Consider the following 18,271-nt stretch of genomic DNA (forward strand, 5'->3'; position numbering starts at 1 on the left):
TATTACAGATAATCCGTACATTAGAACTGTGTGGTCAAGCTGTTGTACTGAAAGGCTCTTAATGGTGTTAAAAAGAGAAGGCACGTTAGTGTTGAAAGCCTTGTACGAGAGTCTGTTTTGCTGTTGTTGGGATGAAAACATGAGGGAGGGAGTTCTGACAGCGCCCGTCTGCGCAGGATCGAGGTGCGGTCTGCGGCCGCCTTGTGCCTGAAGAACATGTTAGCCACTCAGTCCGGGGCCCGGTTCTGGGAGCAGCACCGCAACAGCAACGACCCCCTGCTTGTCTACCTCCATCCTTTCAGGCCACCGAAAAAGAAGGTAAGCAGTGGCTGCGCTCGGGTCCCAGAGGGATTGGAGAAGGGCTGTGGTGACAAAGCTGCCCTCTGAACACTGGCACTGCCAGGGCTTCGCTCTTACTGCGTCGTCACAGCGCAGCTCAGCGGAGGTTTGAAATGAGTTTGATTTGTTACCGAAAGGCTATTTGCCAGAGAACAGCAAAGAAGACACACAAGCTGTATCCTCCATGGTGCTCCGAATCCAAGCATTTTTTCAGGAAGGTTTTATAGTTTATAATAAGAGCTCTGACCACTTTCTGTTACTGCAGTGAAAGAGTGTTTAGAAGCTTTTGCATTCGAACTATATGAAGTATTTCCACACGTGGCACAGCGACCATTTCTGATATGGTTATTCCCAGCTTTCAGTTATTCCTGGTACAGCATGTGTTTGTGAATTCAGAATGAACGCTGGTCAGGTCCTGCAGCATGCGGGATGCGTGCAGTATTGCTCGCTCCGTGGCTGACGGGCTGGGCTGGTGTGGCTCTGTGTCCCGCGCAGTTCCTGGAGGTGGAGCGCAGGGCCGGGTCGGGCGAGGAGCTGGACAGCGCCGAGCTGTGGGTCCCGGGGCGTGGTCACCATGACGACTGGCTGAGGACGCTGTGCACGGCGCTGCTGGACAGCGGGGGCGTGAGGAGCGAGGTGCTGCTGCTCACGGGACCCCTGTGTCAGGTGGGGGGTCACTCCTCTCTCTCGAGCATGCCCGGGTTACCTTCAAGCACACACATAAAGAACAAGAATACCCGAACAAGAACAAGAATACCTTATACTGACCTTTTCACATTTTAAATCAAAAACAATATATAAGTAACGGTCTTGAATAAAAAATGGAGTGATATTTGATTTTAGTTTTAAGTCTGGAGAAGACGTTAGTGGTTGTTTTAAAGCAGAGCAGGGTGAGACCTTGTTGTATTTCACTCGAACTGTTTCATTCAAACACCCAGCTCTATAGTTGGGTCTATAAAAAGTCAAATTCTCAAAGTTAGTCCTAATAGTAAATCAACAGAGGAGTGAAGACACTGCTCGCGCTCGGGACCTTGCGATTGCTGTCTGTGCTGTCCCAGGTGAAGACGGATTTCTGCCAGCTGGTCCTGCCCCTCTTCATCCACGACATCCTGCTGCATGACTCCGACGGCTCCTGGAGGGGCCTGCTGTCCGGACACGTCCAGGCCTTCTTCGCCTCCTTCTCGGCCGCGGCTGTGTCCAGCAGGTCCACCACGCCAGCGCCCAGCGACTCCGGTGAGCATCGCGCGGCTGTGGACGAGCCTCCACACAGAACAGAGAGACGAGCAGAATGGCCGCGTCATCTGAACACGTATATTCGGTTTTCAGTTATAGCCATTTACTGGCACATCATTCCAGTGCGCCAGACTCGTTCATTTCCGCAGGTCCGGATTCTCAGGGTATAACCGAAGCCTGTAAGTGATGGTCTCTAAATGGTTGTTTGGCGTAGAGGTTCCAACCTAACGGGTTGAATCCGTGTTGCCAACAGAGCCGGAGAGCCCAAGCCCAGGGCTCGTGGATAAGCTGTCTTTGCGGACCATGCTCGCCGTCATCGATTACCTGAGGCGGCAGAAGAGGCCTATCGAGAGAGAGGGGTTGGTGAAGTAGCTGATCGTTCAGGTTTCTCTTTGCCCTACTCGTCGGGCATCCTCTCCTAACGAGGTTTGTCTTGCGTGGCAGCGGCCCCGCCTATGGGACCGTGCGTGACTCGAACTTCTGGCTGGAGCTGGACTACGTGATGCTGGCCCAGGCCGCCCAGTGCTGCTCTGCTCCCTTCACCGCCCTGCTGTACGCCGAGATCTACGTGGACAAGATCCAGTTGGACAGGGAGGAGAGCAGCAGGTACAGTGCAGGCAGAAACCACGCAGACAAATGGTTGTGGTTTTCCTCTTTAATCTCGTTAGATGATAACGCCACTGAGAAGAGCAAGTGCAGCATTTACACACACCGAACCTGAACTCCAGCTGATCGCTAAATTGTTTTAGTACCTGTGGATTTTTGTCTTCTCGGCTGGTGACCGAGGCGGAGGAACAGCCCTTCCTCTCCGCCGGCTCTTATTCCTGGCGCTCGCCTCTCCCGGCAGGGCTGTGTCGGGGGCTGCTCGGAGAATACAGTTCGAAGAACCCAGCCAGAGCTGTACCATCGCCAGCCTGAGTGAGAAGAGCCGGGAGGAATCTGGCGTTAGCCTGCAGGTGAGAGGCAGGGACAGGCGTGGGACTAGCCCAGCTCGGTTCGCACCGCAGACAGCGGGCCAGGGTTTACTGTGGTGCCTCCTGCAGGACCTCCTCACTGACGTGTACAGAAGCATCGGGGAGCCGGACAGTCTGTATGGCTGTGGAGGGGGGAGGATGCTCCATCTTCTCACCAGGTAACCACCCGCGCCCCAGCACCGTGTGTTCACCTCCCTGCCGCTGGGGGGGTCTGTCTAGGTTAGTGTGGGGTGCCAGCTTCATGGGTATGAAAGTCAAATATTTTTTTGTGTGTTCCTTTAGGAAATGTAATAAACAACTGTTATTTACAGGATCAGGACCTATGAACACGAAGCTCTCTGGGGCAAAGCTCTCGCCTCCTACGACCTGCACGCTAACCTGCCCGAGGTGACGCGGCAGGTGGGAATAATCCAGGTAATGGGGTTTGCCTAGCCGCCGCGTGCTTCCCCAGGGACGGCTATCCAGTCCTTCCTCATGGCTTTCAGCCTGTTCCTGCACATCCATCCTGCTAAGCATGGTCATGTCCAGCAGCTGTAACTAACAAACCGTAAGAAAAGAAAAACATTATGAAATAAAAGTAAAGGAACAAGTAGAGAGGTTTATTCTATGCTGAAAGGAAAAGAAAGGAAACGCAATGTTTCGGCTGTGGAGCCTTCTTTTGGGTGTGCTCGGTGCTCGGTTCTCTGGCACCCGTTGTGTCTCCTTTCTTCTCTTTTCAGCATGGAATAAACCTCTACTTGTTTCTTTGCAGCCTACGCATGCTGACGCAGCTGCCTGCATGAAATAAATGTTGCTGTTCTTGCGATCGTTAGGAGCCGGTGGGGTGCAGTGTGCGATGTGTGCTGTTGTCTCTCCCAGGCTCTGCAGAACTGCGGTCTGAGCAGCACACTGCTGACGTTCCTGCGCGGGCTTGACAGAGAGAGCGTGGAGGCGAGTGCAGAGCTGCAGGAGATGAGCTTCCAGGCAGCCTGGAGGAACACGCAGTGGGACTGTGTGCCTTCGGAGAGGTGGGTGACACACAGCCCGCTGCAGTCTGATTGCATTGCTCATAGACCAGCTGTAGACAGCGTGCGTTTTGTTTCACAGGTCAGGGGTCTGAAACTTTGCATGTTGAGGATCTGTAGATGACTGTAGAGGAGCCGCTTTTATAAGTGTTTCTCTATTTCAGGAACGATAAGACTGGCCCTGGTTTCCATGAGTCAGTGTACTGCACGCTGCAGGCTTTAAGGGACAAAGAGTTTTCTGCTTTCAGCCAAATCCTGAAAGATGCCAGGTAGAAACTGACTTGAAATTCTGTCCTTGTCCCTGATTTTTATGACTTTGGCTTTTGTGTCTATAATCCTGTTTCTGTCTTTGTTCCTCACCTGCTGGTGTCCTGGTGTGTTTGCAGGGAGTCCGAGGTGGGAGAGCTGTGCCGGGGCAGTCTGGAGGCAGTGTCCTCTCTCTACCCCGCCCTGTGTAACCTGCAGAGGATCAGTGAGCTGGAGAGCGTGGGGCAGGTGCTCGCCAGGTGATTCAGTCAGGTCCAATCATTCAACTAATTAGATATAAAAGTCTGCCAGGAATTAAACTTTGCCAAAGTGAATGGAGTGTTCCTCAGTTACTATGAAAGCAAGTCATAGTTCCTATGAAAGGAAGAGCTGATAAGTGAAATTCCTGCTGGCTGAAGTCATTTCAGGAGAACTACTGTAGCTTCTCGTTAGTTGTGCTCTTTGCTTAACTTATTTATATTTAATAAAATTAGTAATGAAACGATAGTCTGCAAAGTAAATATGTTGTACATCATGCGTCTGTGCCCTTAAGCCGTTGCCTCTGTGTCGAGGTGAGTGATGGCTGCAGGCAGGGGTGCAGTCAGGCTGCGTGTTCTCCTCTCTGCAGCCTTGGGACAGCTCAGGAGCTGGGAGAGGTGTTCAGGAACTGGGAGCGACACTCCCAGCTCCTTGCGGACAGTGACTTCAGCTTCCAGGAGCCCATCATGGCCCTGCGGACAGCTGTACACAAGACCCTGCTGGAGCAGGAGAAGGAGAACGAGCAGAAGGAGATTCTGCACAGTGCCCTCACATCGCAGCTCCTGGAGCTCTCCAAACTGGCCAGGGCTTCTGGGAACACACAGGTACGCTGTTCTGGGCTCCGATCCCTGCTGCTTTCTGAGCCAAGGCCAGAGCGGGAATACTGAATTCAAATGGGCAGTGCTGCGTAGAAGGGGCAAGTAAAGAGAACAAAAGACATGCACGCCTTCAGGTGTAAGTTCCTTTGCTTTCTCCGATTCTGAATTAGATTGTGTTGTGCACAGAAGTACAGTAAAAATCCAGCCCATTTCTGTGAAACTCTCAGTGGAGCACGGTGGCAGTGCGGGACAGCAGCCCGTGTTGAATGAAGGGTGTGCTGAGTGCTGACCCCTGTGGGCCGTGTGTGTGTCTGCAGCTGGCAGAGCGCGCCATGGTGCGGATCAAGCAGGACAGCAGCGCCAGGGCGGGCATGGCGATGTGGCAGCTGGAGGAGGCCCAGGTGTTCTGGGCAAAACGGGAGCAGAGCTTGGCTCTGGGCATCCTGAGACAGCTGATCAAGACACTGGGCGATGAGGTGAGCGCAGCACACCTGGCCCTGTCTCACAGGGCATTTCATCAATTTCTACACCTCTGAAATGCAAAAATATCATTTCTGCATCATTAGAGTCAGACCCTTATTTTATTGTCCACATACAGTGGAAATTGTCCTTTAGCATCGCTGAGACAATAAAAACAGTGTAATATCGAGGACATCAAAGACCCAGTTCAGTTGAAATATCGATACAATGAAAACCAGATTCAAGTGTGACGTACCCATTGATGCTGTCAGTACCGTGCTCTGAAGGGGCTCATACGTCAGAGTTTAAAAGCATAATGGCACTCAGAGCGAATGACTTCTTAAAAATGTTTTTGTAGCCTTTGGTTCTCTTAAACGTTGTCCAGATGGTTAGAAGGCCCTGCTTTTAATCATGTAGTGTAATTTGTAATGTGGGGTAGATTTGTAGTTCCTGTGCCTGGAGCCTCCTGAGCATTTGTGTTGCTGTTCCCTCCCTGCGGCAGGTGGACTTCAACCCCAGCCTGGCACCCATGTACGCGGATTGTCTGAGGCTGAGTGGAAACTGGCTGGCCGAATCCTGCCTCGAGAGTCCTGGTGTCATCCTGGAGAACTACCTGGAGAGGGTGATGCTTTCTTTCATTTACTGGGAGTCTAGCGGTCTCGTCCCGTGTTTGTCATTGGCGCAGTGCCCTGTGACACAGTGACACCGAGTCCTGGCCGTGCCACTGCGTCACAGCAGCTGCCGTCGTCGTCATCGTGTGGATGCGCTGTGTGTCTGGCAGGCAGTGGAGGTGATTGAGGACCACATGGGCGGCACCAACGCCCTGCTGCAGAGCGGGAAGATGCAGGCCTTCCTGTCGCTTGCCCGCTTCTCGGACGCACAGTACCAGAGCATCGACAATTACATGAAGTCGTCGGAGTTTGAGAACAAGCAGGCCCTGCTGGAGAAGGCCAAGCAGGAGGTGGACTTGATGAGGGAGCACAAAGTCGCAAACAACAGGTGAGCAGGGCAAATGGACTGGCAGTGCTCTGCACTGCATCACTGTGTCACTGCGTCACAGAGCACTGCTTCACTGTGTCACTGTATCACTGTATCACTGCGTCACAGAGCACTGTGTCACTGCATCACTGTGTCACAGATCACTGCGTTACTGTGTCACTGCATCACAGAGCACTGCGTCACTGTATCACTGTGTCACTACATCACAGAGCACTGCGTCACTGTAGCAATGTGTCACTATATCACAGAGCACCGCGTCACTGACGCACTGCGTCACAGAGCACTGCCTCACTGTATCAGTGCGTCACAGAGCACTGCAGCACTGCGTCACTGTATCAGTGCGTCACTGGCACTGGTTCATTGGGCTCTACTTCACAAGAGTCTGCATCACTGGCCACTGCTCAGGAGCCAACAGAGCAAGCTGCCGCACTTCTAGAGGACTGAAGTGCCTAAGAAACATGGATTCTCGTGCGGGTTGAGTTTGTCTTTAAGAAATCACTATCATGCTGGTGTTGTGACTAGACTGTTTTGCAAATACAGTTTAAAGAAAGTAATGATATCGTAAAGTTTGCAAACAAGATAAGGCTGTTTGTTTTTTAGTATGTAATTGATCTTAGGGTTTCAGCTACTGTTTTGTGAAAGAAGTGATAGTATCAGCATCAACAACACAGCAGAATAGAGCCTGTTCCACATTTCCGTAGCCCTTTGTGTGAAGTAACCCTTCCTGTTCTCGGTTTTACATGCACCTGCACTTCATTTCCACCTGTGTCCTGTGTTCGTGTTTCACTGTTGAATCTGCAGGGCCTTTGGGGATTCTGAATCAGGTCTTCTATGTTGAAAAGATTGAGCTCTTCTAGTCTGTAAGAGTAGGCAAATACATTAAACCTGAGGATGTATTTCATTCAAATTTAAATTTAACTAATTCATCTAAAGATCCTGACTTTGTTTGCCCTTTTTACTGATTGCTCATATTGTCTAGAAGCTGAAACAGATTTGTCAAATTGGACACCTTAGTCTTTTACGTTAGTAGCTTCTGGCAAGCTCACTCTTTCATGTGTTATCTGTGTAGTTCATGTGTTAGCTACATGCAAGCGACATTCGGCACTCGTCTGCATTAAATGTCATCTAACCAATGTTTTTCCAGTCTTGAATATTATTTAAGTCTTCTTGAATTTCCGTTGCAGCTTCTTCTGTACTATGCTAGTGCTTCTCTTGTAGTGTTGTCTACAAAAGTGTCTATATTGCAAATCCAGGTCTACTAGTCTTTGGATGTGATCTGCAGGTTCAGAGCTGGGTGTGCTAGTCTCTGGAGCTTGGCTAGAGCTTGGCTAGAGGTTCAGAAACAGGTTTGCTATTCTCTGGAGCTGAATAGGAGGCTCATTGCTGGGTGTGCTAGTCTCTGGATGTGAGCTGCAGGTTCAGTGCTGGGTGTGCTAGTCTCTGGAGCTGAGCTGCAGGTTCAGTGCTGGGTGTGCTAGTCTCTGGAGCTGAGCTGCAGGTTCAGTGCTGGGTGTGCTAGTCTCTGGAGCTGAGCTGCAGGTTCAGTGCTGGAGCTGAGCTAGAGCAGGGCGCAGATTCAGAGCCTGAGGAGAAAGTGTGTGACTGCTCTCCTTGTGTGTCAAGGTACACGGTCAAGGTCCAGCGGGAGCTGAAGCTGGACGAGAAGGCCCTGTCCAACCTGCAGGCGGACTGCCGGCGCTTCCTGTGCAAGGCTGTGCAGAACTACGTCAAGTGCCTGGAGCTGGGGGAAGAGCACGACCTGTGGGTGTTCAGGCTGTGCTCCCTGTGGCTGGAGAACTGTGATGTCAAGGAGGTCTGCGACATGATGAAGGTAGGCCCCTCCTTCCGCGGGGAGGAGGAGCAAGAAAAGGCGTTTGTCCTCCTGGGGAAAGCACTCCGCAGAGGTCAAACACAAAAGTTTCTCTTTCCACCTCTGGTTACATATTGTTCATGGGTTGTAAGGCCTGAAGGCAGATGCTGGACGATAGTTGTTTTAATTTCCATGTGCCTGGGGACATTGGCATCAGTGTGCTGACGCAGGAGCGTCGATCTCATGCATGACGTTTGTCCCTCTGCACCTAGTGCTTGACCGTACAAAACTGTTTTCACAGGAGGGCGAGCAGCTTCAGCTCTGCAGAATAGAGATGCGCAGTTTCTGTCTGACTGAGGCAGACTGACCTTTTAGTTTCCACAAGGAAGCAGAACCGCAGGGATTTCTGCAGGCCAGCGACAGGGAGTGCCAGAGTGGGAGGTGGTGTTGCTGTAGAGTAGCTGATTGGCAAGATACACGCAGCAGTGCACGGTGTGTGAGAGAGAAGGCTGCATTGGTACAGACCGTGTGCCTTTCCTCTGCTCCATCAGGGATCGTGCTGGTTTGACTGTGCAGCGCTCTTGATTGAAAGAGTGTGCTTCATTCGCACTGCAGGAGGGTGTGAAGAAGATCCCGTCCTACAAGTTCCTGCCCCTGATGTACCAGTTGGCTGCGCGCATGGGAACCAAGAAACCAGGGGGCGCTGCAGGGGCTACAGGTTTCCATGATGTCCTCACAGAGGTAACACGGTTTGGCAGTGTGGGCCTGGTGTCTTTTCTTTAATGAAATGTGTCCTAGACCAGCACCTTGTAATGTCTTATAGCTCCTAGCAATAATGTTTTAATAATATATATGTTCAATTCTTCAGCCATTGCTGAAATATCAAGATGCACCTTTCAGGCAATGGTTCTGACCAGGACACTGTACTATAAAACGGTGCCGTTCTTCGGATGAGACGTAAGACCGAGGTCCTGACTCTTTGTGGTCATTAAAAATCCCTGGGCATTTCTTGAAAAGAGTAGGGGTGTTACCCCGGTGACCTGGCCAAATTTCCCATTGGCGTTTACCAGTCATGGCTTCCTAATAACCCCCCTCTCTGAACTGGCTTCATCACTCTGCTCTCCTCCCCACTGAGAGGTGGACTATGGCTGCTGGCACATCATCCAGGTGGGGCTGCACACTGGTGGTGGTGGAGGGGATCCCCATTACCTGTAAAGCACTTTGAGTGGAGTGTCCAGAAAAAATAAATAAATAAAGGAATTATTATTATTAAAAAAGGTTATTATGGGCGTGTGTGACACACTGTTACTCCCACTGAGGGCGTGTCAGAAATCCAAGACAAAATGGCCACGAATACAGAAGCTGTATTACATTCTTTTCATCACAACAGCCTGTTCAGGGGCCCCGAGTACATTGATCATTGGCAAACACAAGTGTAGAATGCTCCAGGCTATGCTTCCAGACTGAAAGCAGCTCTGGTCCCTAACAGGAAACCTCTTGTGTCTGTCCTTATCTCCCGGGTGGAGATTCCACTTCAGGCCCAGCAAGGTGAGCTGTTTTCCCACCCTTCCCCCTTCAGGAAATAAGATCCTTTGTTTGCATTCATCCCCGCTATCTCAATAAAGGATGTAGGGATTAAAATCAGTTGAAGTGGTCTTCTCACTCCTGTTCTTCAGGTTTGATAAAACTTAAAATGTCCATGTGGTAACACTTTTGAAAGCTGAAAATTGTATGACAAGGTTGACTCTACCTGAGAGTCTCACAGCACTCAGACACTCACTAGTCTCTTCTTATATGGTATTGCTTCTTAAATGTTCTAGGGTCTTGCTTTTGTGATATAAATAGCTAAAAAATTTGGACAGTCACCACTTTATGGCAGTGCTTATTTTGAAGTGTTATTTTTTTTGATTCCTTAATGGCATTAGCTTGCCATGAGACATTATATTGTCTCGCACTGGGACACGGAGAGTTCTGTGTGTGGAGGTGCCCAGGGCTGCGTCCTGTTTGCACCGCTGTTTGCACACGGAGCAATAGGGCAGTGGGGCTGCTTGTGCAGAGCTGATCAGTGTGCTGTCTGTGCAGCCCTGGGGCAGCTCTCTGCTGCCTGAACTCACCAGCTTGTCTTGCCCTCTCTGCCTCTCTCCTGCTCTCGGCCGAGCCAGCTGATCAGCCGGGTCTGCCTGGACCACCCACACCACACCGTCTTCATCATCCTGGCGCTGGTCAACGCCGACAAGGACGAGTCCTTCTCCCAGCCAGAGACGTCCAAAAGCAAGAGGATATCCAAGAGCACCCCCCGACAGACCTCACAGCTGGACAAGGTGGGCTCCACCTGGTTATGAAACTGACACTAATTTAAACATAGAATTCAGGGATTTGCAGTGAAGCATATTGTGGCTGAATGAGGTTTTCACACCCTTCAATTTTAATGAGGCAGGAACGGTCCGCAGTCGCGCTGAAGGTCATCGATGTTGTTAGGAAACGCAGAGCGCGGATGATCAAAGGGATTGAGACACTGTGTGATGCCTACATTTCTTTAGCCTACATGGACGCCTCTCGGTACAAAAACGAGAAGAGTAAGTTATCACCGGCTGCTGGCTGGCTCTGATCAGAACAGCATACTGTCTTACACAGTGCCTTCACAAACTGACTCATCACGACTTCCTAACTGTACTGCAGGCATTCAGATCCCTGCAGACCAGCCCATTACCCGGATAAAGGACCTGGAAGATGTTGTTATTCCCACAGTGGAGATGAAGGTAAGCCAGTAAGCCAGGCTGGGTTACAGCAGGGCCCCAGCCTGTGAGCACATGCAGACAGTGAGCTGGGGCCGCGCTGCAGGACTCTGCACTCGGGTGGGAGGAGGGCTCTGGCTGTATTCCTGTCCTGTCTGAACGTCTCCACAGAACGCAGACCTCAGCCCGTTCCTCTTCCACTGATCTCAGCCCTCCTCCCTGCCACGGGCGGCTCTGATGCAGCGCGTTTGTGCCCACAGGTGGACCCGTCTGGCCGATACGAAGACCTGGTGACCATCCGCTCCTTCCGGCCTCGGTTTCACCTGGCGGGGGGGGTCAATCTCCCCAAGATCGTGGACTGCGAGGGCTCGGACGGGAGAGACCGGCGCCAGCTTGTCAAGGTCATTCCCCCGGAGATCTATCTCAAGCTCTGCCGGATATTGCGGTTCTGGACAGTTCTGTCCCAACTCCAATACTTCAGAGCCTAGTGGTTAGAGTAGTGGTTCAGGCTTCAGCTGTGCGCTCCGCCCTTTGCAACAGATGCAAAGCCCAAGTGTTTCAAGTGATTCTCCAGCAGAGGTGCATCACTACGGGCACCTGCAGCGCTGAGTGACGGGAGCCCGCACAGCCCACGGCGCGGGGATGCTGGGATTCGGTTCTCCGCCTGTGGAGGGAGTGACCGAGTCTGTAAATGTTCTGCTATTTTGCTGTTCTCTGCTTCGGCAGCACTGATTCATCAGTCAAACCACTGACACCCCTTTGTTATTGGAATTTGAATTGACGAGGAGGAGAAGCTGAGTGGTGTGTTCAGCTTGTTCATCCCTTCGGAGCTGGGCTGATTCTGGTGTTAATTATTAACAGAGTGTTTTGCAAATGTGCCGAAAGCCTTCAGTTGTTAAATCTACCTCACAAAGGACTTCCTCAGAAGTCAAGAGCATGAGTCAGTTCATCAGCTCTTTTTTTACAGCTTTTCTGGTTCCATACTTGTCTTGAGTTTGCTTATTTTCCTTTCTCTTTTATTTCCTTAAAAATGTCCAGCTTCAGGAAAGAAAAATACTTTTACTGTATTGTTCACCATATTTATAGGTGCTTTGGTAACCCTGAGGTTTCAGGACTTAGGACCTGTCTTTTTAAGGATGTTTATGTATAAAAAGTCTTAGTCTAGTTTTAATATGACCATAATAATTATTTCTTAATAGTACGGCTTAGTAGTAACTTGCTAAATTACATAAAAATCTTTCTGTGGTAGGTCTGTAAGAAAGCTATTGCTACATGAGCTTCAAACTGGGTTTTTCGAACATGAAAAGAGCTCAGTGAAATTGTAGATTTTGACAAATATCTTTCAGGGTGCTGATTTAAGTTACGGTAGCTTTTATTTGTTAATTTTAGCATTAATGGTATAATCCTCTCCCTAGTGACAGACTCAGCTGTTAAGACGTTAAAGAAGCGAGAGGGCTGTCTGGAATTCTGGTCATGTCACATCTCCTGGAGGCTGTTGCATTCTGTGAAGACTGGCCCCTGTGCCTGCGCTGCAGTGGTGCAGTGTGTCTGTGCCGCAGAAGGGCCGAAACCCCCGCTCACAGCTGGCCTTCATCTCTCCCCGGCCAGGGCCAGGACGATCTGCGCCAGGACGCTGTCATGCAGCAGGTGTTCCACATGTGCAACGTGCTTCTGCAGCGCAACTCGGAGACACGCAAGAGGAAGCTGACAGTCCGTCGGTACAAGGTACAGACCTCCTGATCGCTGGATCCATGCTTGTGTTTTAAAAAGATTTAGCAACATGAGTCATGACGCTGTACCACCTCTTCGAGTGCACAACTCCTAGCTGAATTTTCCTGATAAGGGTGGGGCAGCGGGGTTCTTTGGTACAGTGCTGTTGCATCGAGTCACATGTTCTATTCGTATTCATGACACACACCTGACGAGCTGTTTGTGGTGCTGCAGAGCACATCTAGATTCGATTGCGTCACTCATCTCTTGGGACACTTTTATTTCTCTGTTTTTCACATCCTGATTGTTAAGTGATGCCAGTTACTTCCTCAGTCTCGCTGACTCAAGTCTGAGAGCAAGTGTGATGATGCCTCCCACGTTCGCTGCAGAGGATGGGTCAGTGTTTACCGTGGGTGCAATGAGCTTGGGCCGGCCCTGTCTGCGGCACGGCCTGCTCGGGAAGACGGCCGCGCTCCGGAGGGATCCCGCACTTCTCTCAGTGGCGTTCCTCTCCCCAGGTGGTGCCGTTCTCCCAGCGCAGCGGGGTCCTGGAGTGGTGCTCGGGCACCATGCCGCTCGGAGACTTCCTGGTCGACGCCTCGAAGGGTGCCCATAAGAGGTTCAGACCCAACGACTGGAGCAGCATGGCCTGCCGGAGAAAGATGAATGTAGGTTTCCAGAAGGGTTCCCGGGGACGAGTGCCCTGCTCGGGGAGGCTGAGCGAGTCTCTCATTTCCATAGCACCAGCAGTGTCGGCCGAGCCAGACGCTGGCATGAGCGATCGAGCCTCTGAGCTGCTTCCTGAAGGCAGCGAGGAGAACAGATCAGAACGTTTCTTTAATGTTTCCCATAGTGGGTCTCGTGTGTAGAGCAAAAAGTGTCCAATTTAGATCCAGGGACGTTATACTCTAGCACTGCAATACACAAGTAAGACTCGTCATTTAGAATCTTGTTTTCGGTTTTGGTTGTTTTATCTCATATAGAATATTGTACCCATATACAGACAGGTTAAAGAAACTAAACCTCTTCAGGCTAGAAACGAACTGGATTCCAGAATGTGAAATCCTAAGGGGTCCAGACAGGTTCAACCCAGCACTTTCAGCACCAGTCACAGCTGTCCCAGTGGGAAACCGAACTGGGATCAAACTGGCATGGAGCTTGGAGAAGCCCCATGTCTGTGCTGAGCTGTGGCTCTGTGACTCGTCCCCTGCAGGAGGCGCTGAAGTCTGGGTTCGAGGGCAGATTGCGGGTCTTCCTGGAGGTGTGCCAGAACTTCCGCCCGGTGTTCCGGTACTTCTGCATGGAGCGGTTCCTGGACCCGGCGGTGTGGCTGGAGAGGCGGCTGGCGTACACCCGCAGCGTGGCCACGTCCTCCATCGGTGAGCCCCTCTCTCCGCACGCCTGCTCTCCAGGACTGGGGGGCTCACCTCCGCGGTTCCCCTGCGTGTCAGGCCGCCATGTCTGCGGAGCTGCATGAGATCACAGCAATGTGCTTCCATTCATGGAGCGTCTCTTTTCCATTTAGTGTCATACCGATGGCTTTCTCACCAGCCCCCAATTCATGGTTTTGTTTATTTTATTTCCATTAGTATAGGAAGCTCTCAGTGCTGTCTTCCCTGATCTTGTCGTTTACTCTTCTGTTGCGTGTGTAACACCGTCTGTGTTCTCGATTCCTGAGAAGAGCTACTGTATGCTCTCTTCGCAGTGGGCTACATTGTTGGGCTGGGGGACAGGCATATCCAAAACATTTTGATTGACGAACAGACAGCAGAGCTGGTGCACATCGATTTAGGTGGGTGAAACCGTTTTTTAATCTGCTGCTGTGGTTTTGTAGTTCAGTTGTATCTTGGACTTTAATGTTCTCGGGTAGAAAGTAGAACAGATGCAGTGTCTTATGTGCTTGTTTTTAAGTATATGCAGAAATAGTCGTCACCATTGCAGGAACAATTCTTGACTTTGTTTTTTCACGCTTCCTGTAAGTAAAGACGCTCAGTAAAGCACTACTTGTAAGCCTTGTGGTCAGATAAACTTCTTCTGTTCAACCATCTTTGAAAATCCTAAACAAAGAGGGTTTCATACCGTTGTGTGTGCAGGAGAACTGCAACGCTACTTATATATTTCAGGGTTAAACAGAATCCGCATTGATGAGTGCATTTCAAATCACAATAAAAGTAAAATGTACACCGTAACTTGTAAAACCTCCAATTCGCATAATAAATTGGACAAAATTTCCAGATATGCTTCTTCTCTCTGTTTGCTCCCTGCGTCTCTCCTCAGGCGTAGCGTTTGAGCAGGGGAAGATTCTGCCCACGCCGGAGACCGTACCCTTCCGGCTGACCCGGGACATAGTGGACGGGATGGGGATCACTGGAGTGGAGGGGGTCTTCAGGAGGTGGGAGCGTGTTCTCTCTGTTCACCTCTCTAATCTTCTGTCCTTCGGATGGACACAAAACCGAGGCCCCGACTCTCAGAAAAAGACTAGGGGTCTTGTCCCAGTGTCCTGGCCTTTACCAGCCAGGGCCTCCTAATAATCCCCATCTCTGAACTGGCTTCATTACTCTGCTCTCCTCCCCACTGAGAGCTGGTGTGTGGGGAGTGCACTGGAGCACTATGGCTGCTGTCACATCATCCAGCTGGGGCTATACTGGTGGTGGTGGAGGGGAGTCCCTTTTACCTGTAAAGCGCTTTGAGTGGAGTGTCCAGAAAAGCACTATATAAGTGTAAGGATTCTTCTTCTTAATCTTATTAGCACACCTGTGTGGGGAGTCTCTCTGGCACTGAGGAAGCACTGATAACCTCACCATGACAACATTGTTTTAAAATGTTGTCTCAGGTGCTTTGCTATTCATAGGCTTAGACTTGAAGGCCATTTTAGTGTAAAGGCTGTTTACTTTTTCCTTCGCCTTTAGGTGCTGTGAAAAGACAATGGAGGTTATGAGGAGCTCTCACGAAGCTTTACTCACAATAGTTGAGGTAAGTTTCTCTGTGAAGAATACACGTCAACTCACTGCATGGAGTCCAAGGTGTTGAGTTCTTTTTATTGTAGCTTTCACATCAAAACCTTGTCTCTTCCCTTTCGTCTGTGGATCTTGTGCGTGTGGGCACCTCACTCTTCAGTGCCTGGTGTCAGAGGGGGTTGATCATTGCTGAGTGCTTTCCAAAGCAATGTGCCAGTTAGTGCTGAGGTCTCTGCCCGCAGGTGCTGCTCCAGGCCACTGTCTTCTCCCTGCGGTTAACCGCTGGTGTCTGTGTGCAGGTGCTGTTGTATGACCCTCTGTTTGACTGGACCATGAGCCCTCTGAAGGCCTTCTACCTGCAGCAGCAGCTGGAGGAGCAGACCGAGCTGAACGCCACCCTCAACTCCACGCTGGGAGGGGAGGAGCTGGAGTCTCACCGCAGGTCCAGGTACAGGCCACAGTGCTCCACGCAGTGCCACCACACCAAGCACTGCAGAGAAAGTCCTGTAGCTCCCATCCTGTGCCCCTGGGGATCCCTGAGGCGCCTAGCCGGGGTCACAAAAGGGTCTTGCAGTGGACAGCTGAAAGCCAATGTTTCTGCCCCTTGAAATAATTGGTATTATCATTTTATTTCATAGTCGGAGAATAAAAGGAGAAGGTCACAGCTCTGTTTTTGTTTTCAATTTACAGCTTTCCTCGGGAAGAAAGCAAGTCTTTCTTTTAAACACCAGCCAGTTTGTGGAATAATAATTAAAAAGTTGAGTGTGATACAGTAATTAATGATTATCCTATCCTGTTCCTGGAAGGTTTGTAATTCATTGACATGAGTATGCAGGGCGTTGTTGGGTTTCCAGTCATGTGGTTTTGAAACTCGGTTTGTGGGCAGAGTTTCAGTCCAGGGTCAGCTCTGGTGACCAGTTCGAGAGGTAGAAGCTGCCGCTGGCTCCTGTCCAGTCCCGATGTGCTGCAGTGGTGCTAACCTGAGCCGGGCCTGTCTCCTCTGCAGCGACACGCAGAGCTTCAACAAGGTGGCAGAGCGGGTCCTGCTGCGACTGCAGGAGAAGCTGAAAGGGGTGGAGGAGGGCGCGGTGCTCAGCGTGGACGGCCAGGTCAACCTCCTCATCCAGCAGGCCATGGACCCCAAGAACCTGAGCCGCCTCTTCCCCGGCTGGCAGGCCTGGGTCTGAGGGGACCCTCCGCCGACGCCCCCCACCAAGAGCAGCTGCGCCCCTGACCAACGCCCCCCCCCCCCGGGCATCTCCGCCCCCGGCCAGTCACTGCTGCCGACGCCCCTCCCCAGAGAGCATCTCCGTCCCCCCTGGCCAGACACTCTGCCTGATGCCCCTCCCCAGAGAGCATCTCCGTCCCCCCTGGCCAGACACTCTGCCTGATGCCCCTCCCCAGAGAGCATCTCTGCCCCCCCTGGCCAGACACTCTGCCTGATGCCCCTCCCCAGAGAGCATCTCTGCCTGATGCCCCTCCCCCAGAGAACATCTCCGTCCCCCCGGCCAGACACTCTGCCTGATGCCCCTCCCCAGAGAGCATCTCTGCCTGATGCCCCTCCCCAGAGAGCATCTCCGTCCCCCCTGGCCAGACACTCTGCCTGATGCCCCTCCCCAGAGAGCATCTCCGCCCCCCCGGCCAGACACTCTGCCTGATGCCCCTCCCCAGAGAGCATCTCCGCCCCCCGGCCAGACACTCTGCCTGATGCCCCTCCCCAGAGAGCATCTCCGCCCCCCCGGCCAGACACTCTACCTGATGCCCCTCCCCAGAGAGCATCTCCGCCCCCCGGCCAGACACTCTGCCTGATGCCCCTCCCCAGAGAGCATCTCCGTCCCCCCTGGCCAGACACTCTGCCTGATGCCCCTCCCCAGAGAGCATCTCCACCCCCCCGGCCAGACACTCTGCCTGATGCCCCTCCCCAGAGAGCATCTCGGCTCCCTGGCTGGGCACTGGATCCAGACGCATGCCTACTGCTAATGATCGGATACTGAGCTGGTGGAAAACTTCCTGTAAAAGGTGCAGGACTCTGGTCTGCGAAGACTGGTGTTCCTTCCCTCTGGGGAAGAAGCTTCCTCCTCTCTTTATGGTTGTTATTCTCGAGAAGAGGTGGAGCTGATCTGGACTTGCTTTCCAGTGTGCCTTTAAAGTTACCAGAAACTGAACTTTAAATGTAATGTGCTTTGCACATCGCACATACTTGTTTCATTTGTTCAAAGTTCAATATCATGTCCTATTTTGCACTAGAAAAATTACTAAAGGGATTCTTTTTCTCGAGCAAATGAGGATCCTTCCTCAACTCAACATGACAAAAAAGGCTAAAAAGCACATCTAAAAACATTAATGTTTCCTGTCATCGTCAGGAGCTGGAATTACTAAGAATGACAACGTTTCCACTCAGATGAGCTAATGGCCAATACGATATTTACTATATCGTGCAGTTAGTTCAGTCTTCTCTTCTCGTGTGTTCAAAAACATTTCTCTGGTAGTCTGTAACCTGCTGAAGTTTAACTCCCATATATCACCTGAGTCATTAGCTGAATTACTGTCGCAGCAAGAGTAAGTTATTAACGAAGGTTACCTCACAGGAATTTTTACTGGAGGCCGATCTGTGACTTGCTTGCGCATTTACTTGTTCCGGGATAAACCTTATCCCTATTTTTAGCAGGATATCACAATAGGGATTTTGATAGCAGATAAAATACGGGATTGTTTCGTAATTCAATTTAAAGTTGAAACAAGATGTGCTTTGCAAAAAAACTCGACTGTGAAAGAATGTTTTCACATTTTTACGGATTGTTTTAATGATACTTTTGCACTGCAATTAGATCACATTACTGTACATTCCTGCTTTAAAGTATACACATTAAATGAATGCCTGTCCAAATTTTTTTGTAATTGTTTCGTCTAAAAAACGTTATAAAATTGAGACAGTAGGTGTATTGATA

The 18,271-nt window shown here is 50.9% G+C and overlaps 1 protein-coding gene across 5 annotated transcripts in view; it reads left to right on the forward strand.

Annotated features, from left to right (window-relative positions):
- atm (ATM serine/threonine kinase) overlaps positions 1-18,210 on the forward strand; it is a 35,485-nt gene extending 17,275 nt beyond the window's left edge. For 2 of the 5 annotated variants that reach the window (XM_069189786.1, XM_069189787.1), the window contains exons 35-63: positions 177-318; positions 835-1,005; positions 1,398-1,572; positions 1,826-1,931; positions 2,017-2,178; positions 2,420-2,528; positions 2,616-2,704; positions 2,858-2,960; positions 3,405-3,553; positions 3,715-3,819; positions 3,937-4,056; positions 4,425-4,659; positions 4,971-5,129; positions 5,615-5,734; positions 5,894-6,111; positions 7,735-7,942; positions 8,537-8,662; positions 10,084-10,242; positions 10,359-10,497; positions 10,601-10,680; positions 10,917-11,057; positions 12,265-12,381; positions 12,885-13,034; positions 13,580-13,745; positions 14,072-14,158; positions 14,644-14,758; positions 15,276-15,339; positions 15,623-15,771; positions 16,330-18,210. In XM_069189786.1, coding sequence (XP_069045887.1) covers positions 177-318; positions 835-1,005; positions 1,398-1,572; positions 1,826-1,931; positions 2,017-2,178; positions 2,420-2,528; positions 2,616-2,704; positions 2,858-2,960; positions 3,405-3,553; positions 3,715-3,819; positions 3,937-4,056; positions 4,425-4,659; positions 4,971-5,129; positions 5,615-5,734; positions 5,894-6,111; positions 7,735-7,942; positions 8,537-8,662; positions 10,084-10,242; positions 10,359-10,497; positions 10,601-10,680; positions 10,917-11,057; positions 12,265-12,381; positions 12,885-13,034; positions 13,580-13,745; positions 14,072-14,158; positions 14,644-14,758; positions 15,276-15,339; positions 15,623-15,771; positions 16,330-16,510 — 4,045 coding nt within the window. In that variant the 3' untranslated portion in view covers positions 16,511-18,210. The other 3 variants (XM_069189788.1, XM_069189789.1, XM_069189790.1) reach the window with 3 other exon arrangements.
- Positions 18,211-18,271: the final 61 nt, after the last annotated feature.

This window comes from Lepisosteus oculatus, chromosome 5, assembly GCF_040954835.1.
Source record: "Lepisosteus oculatus isolate fLepOcu1 chromosome 5, fLepOcu1.hap2, whole genome shotgun sequence".
NCBI lineage: Eukaryota > Metazoa > Chordata > Actinopteri > Semionotiformes > Lepisosteidae > Lepisosteus > Lepisosteus oculatus.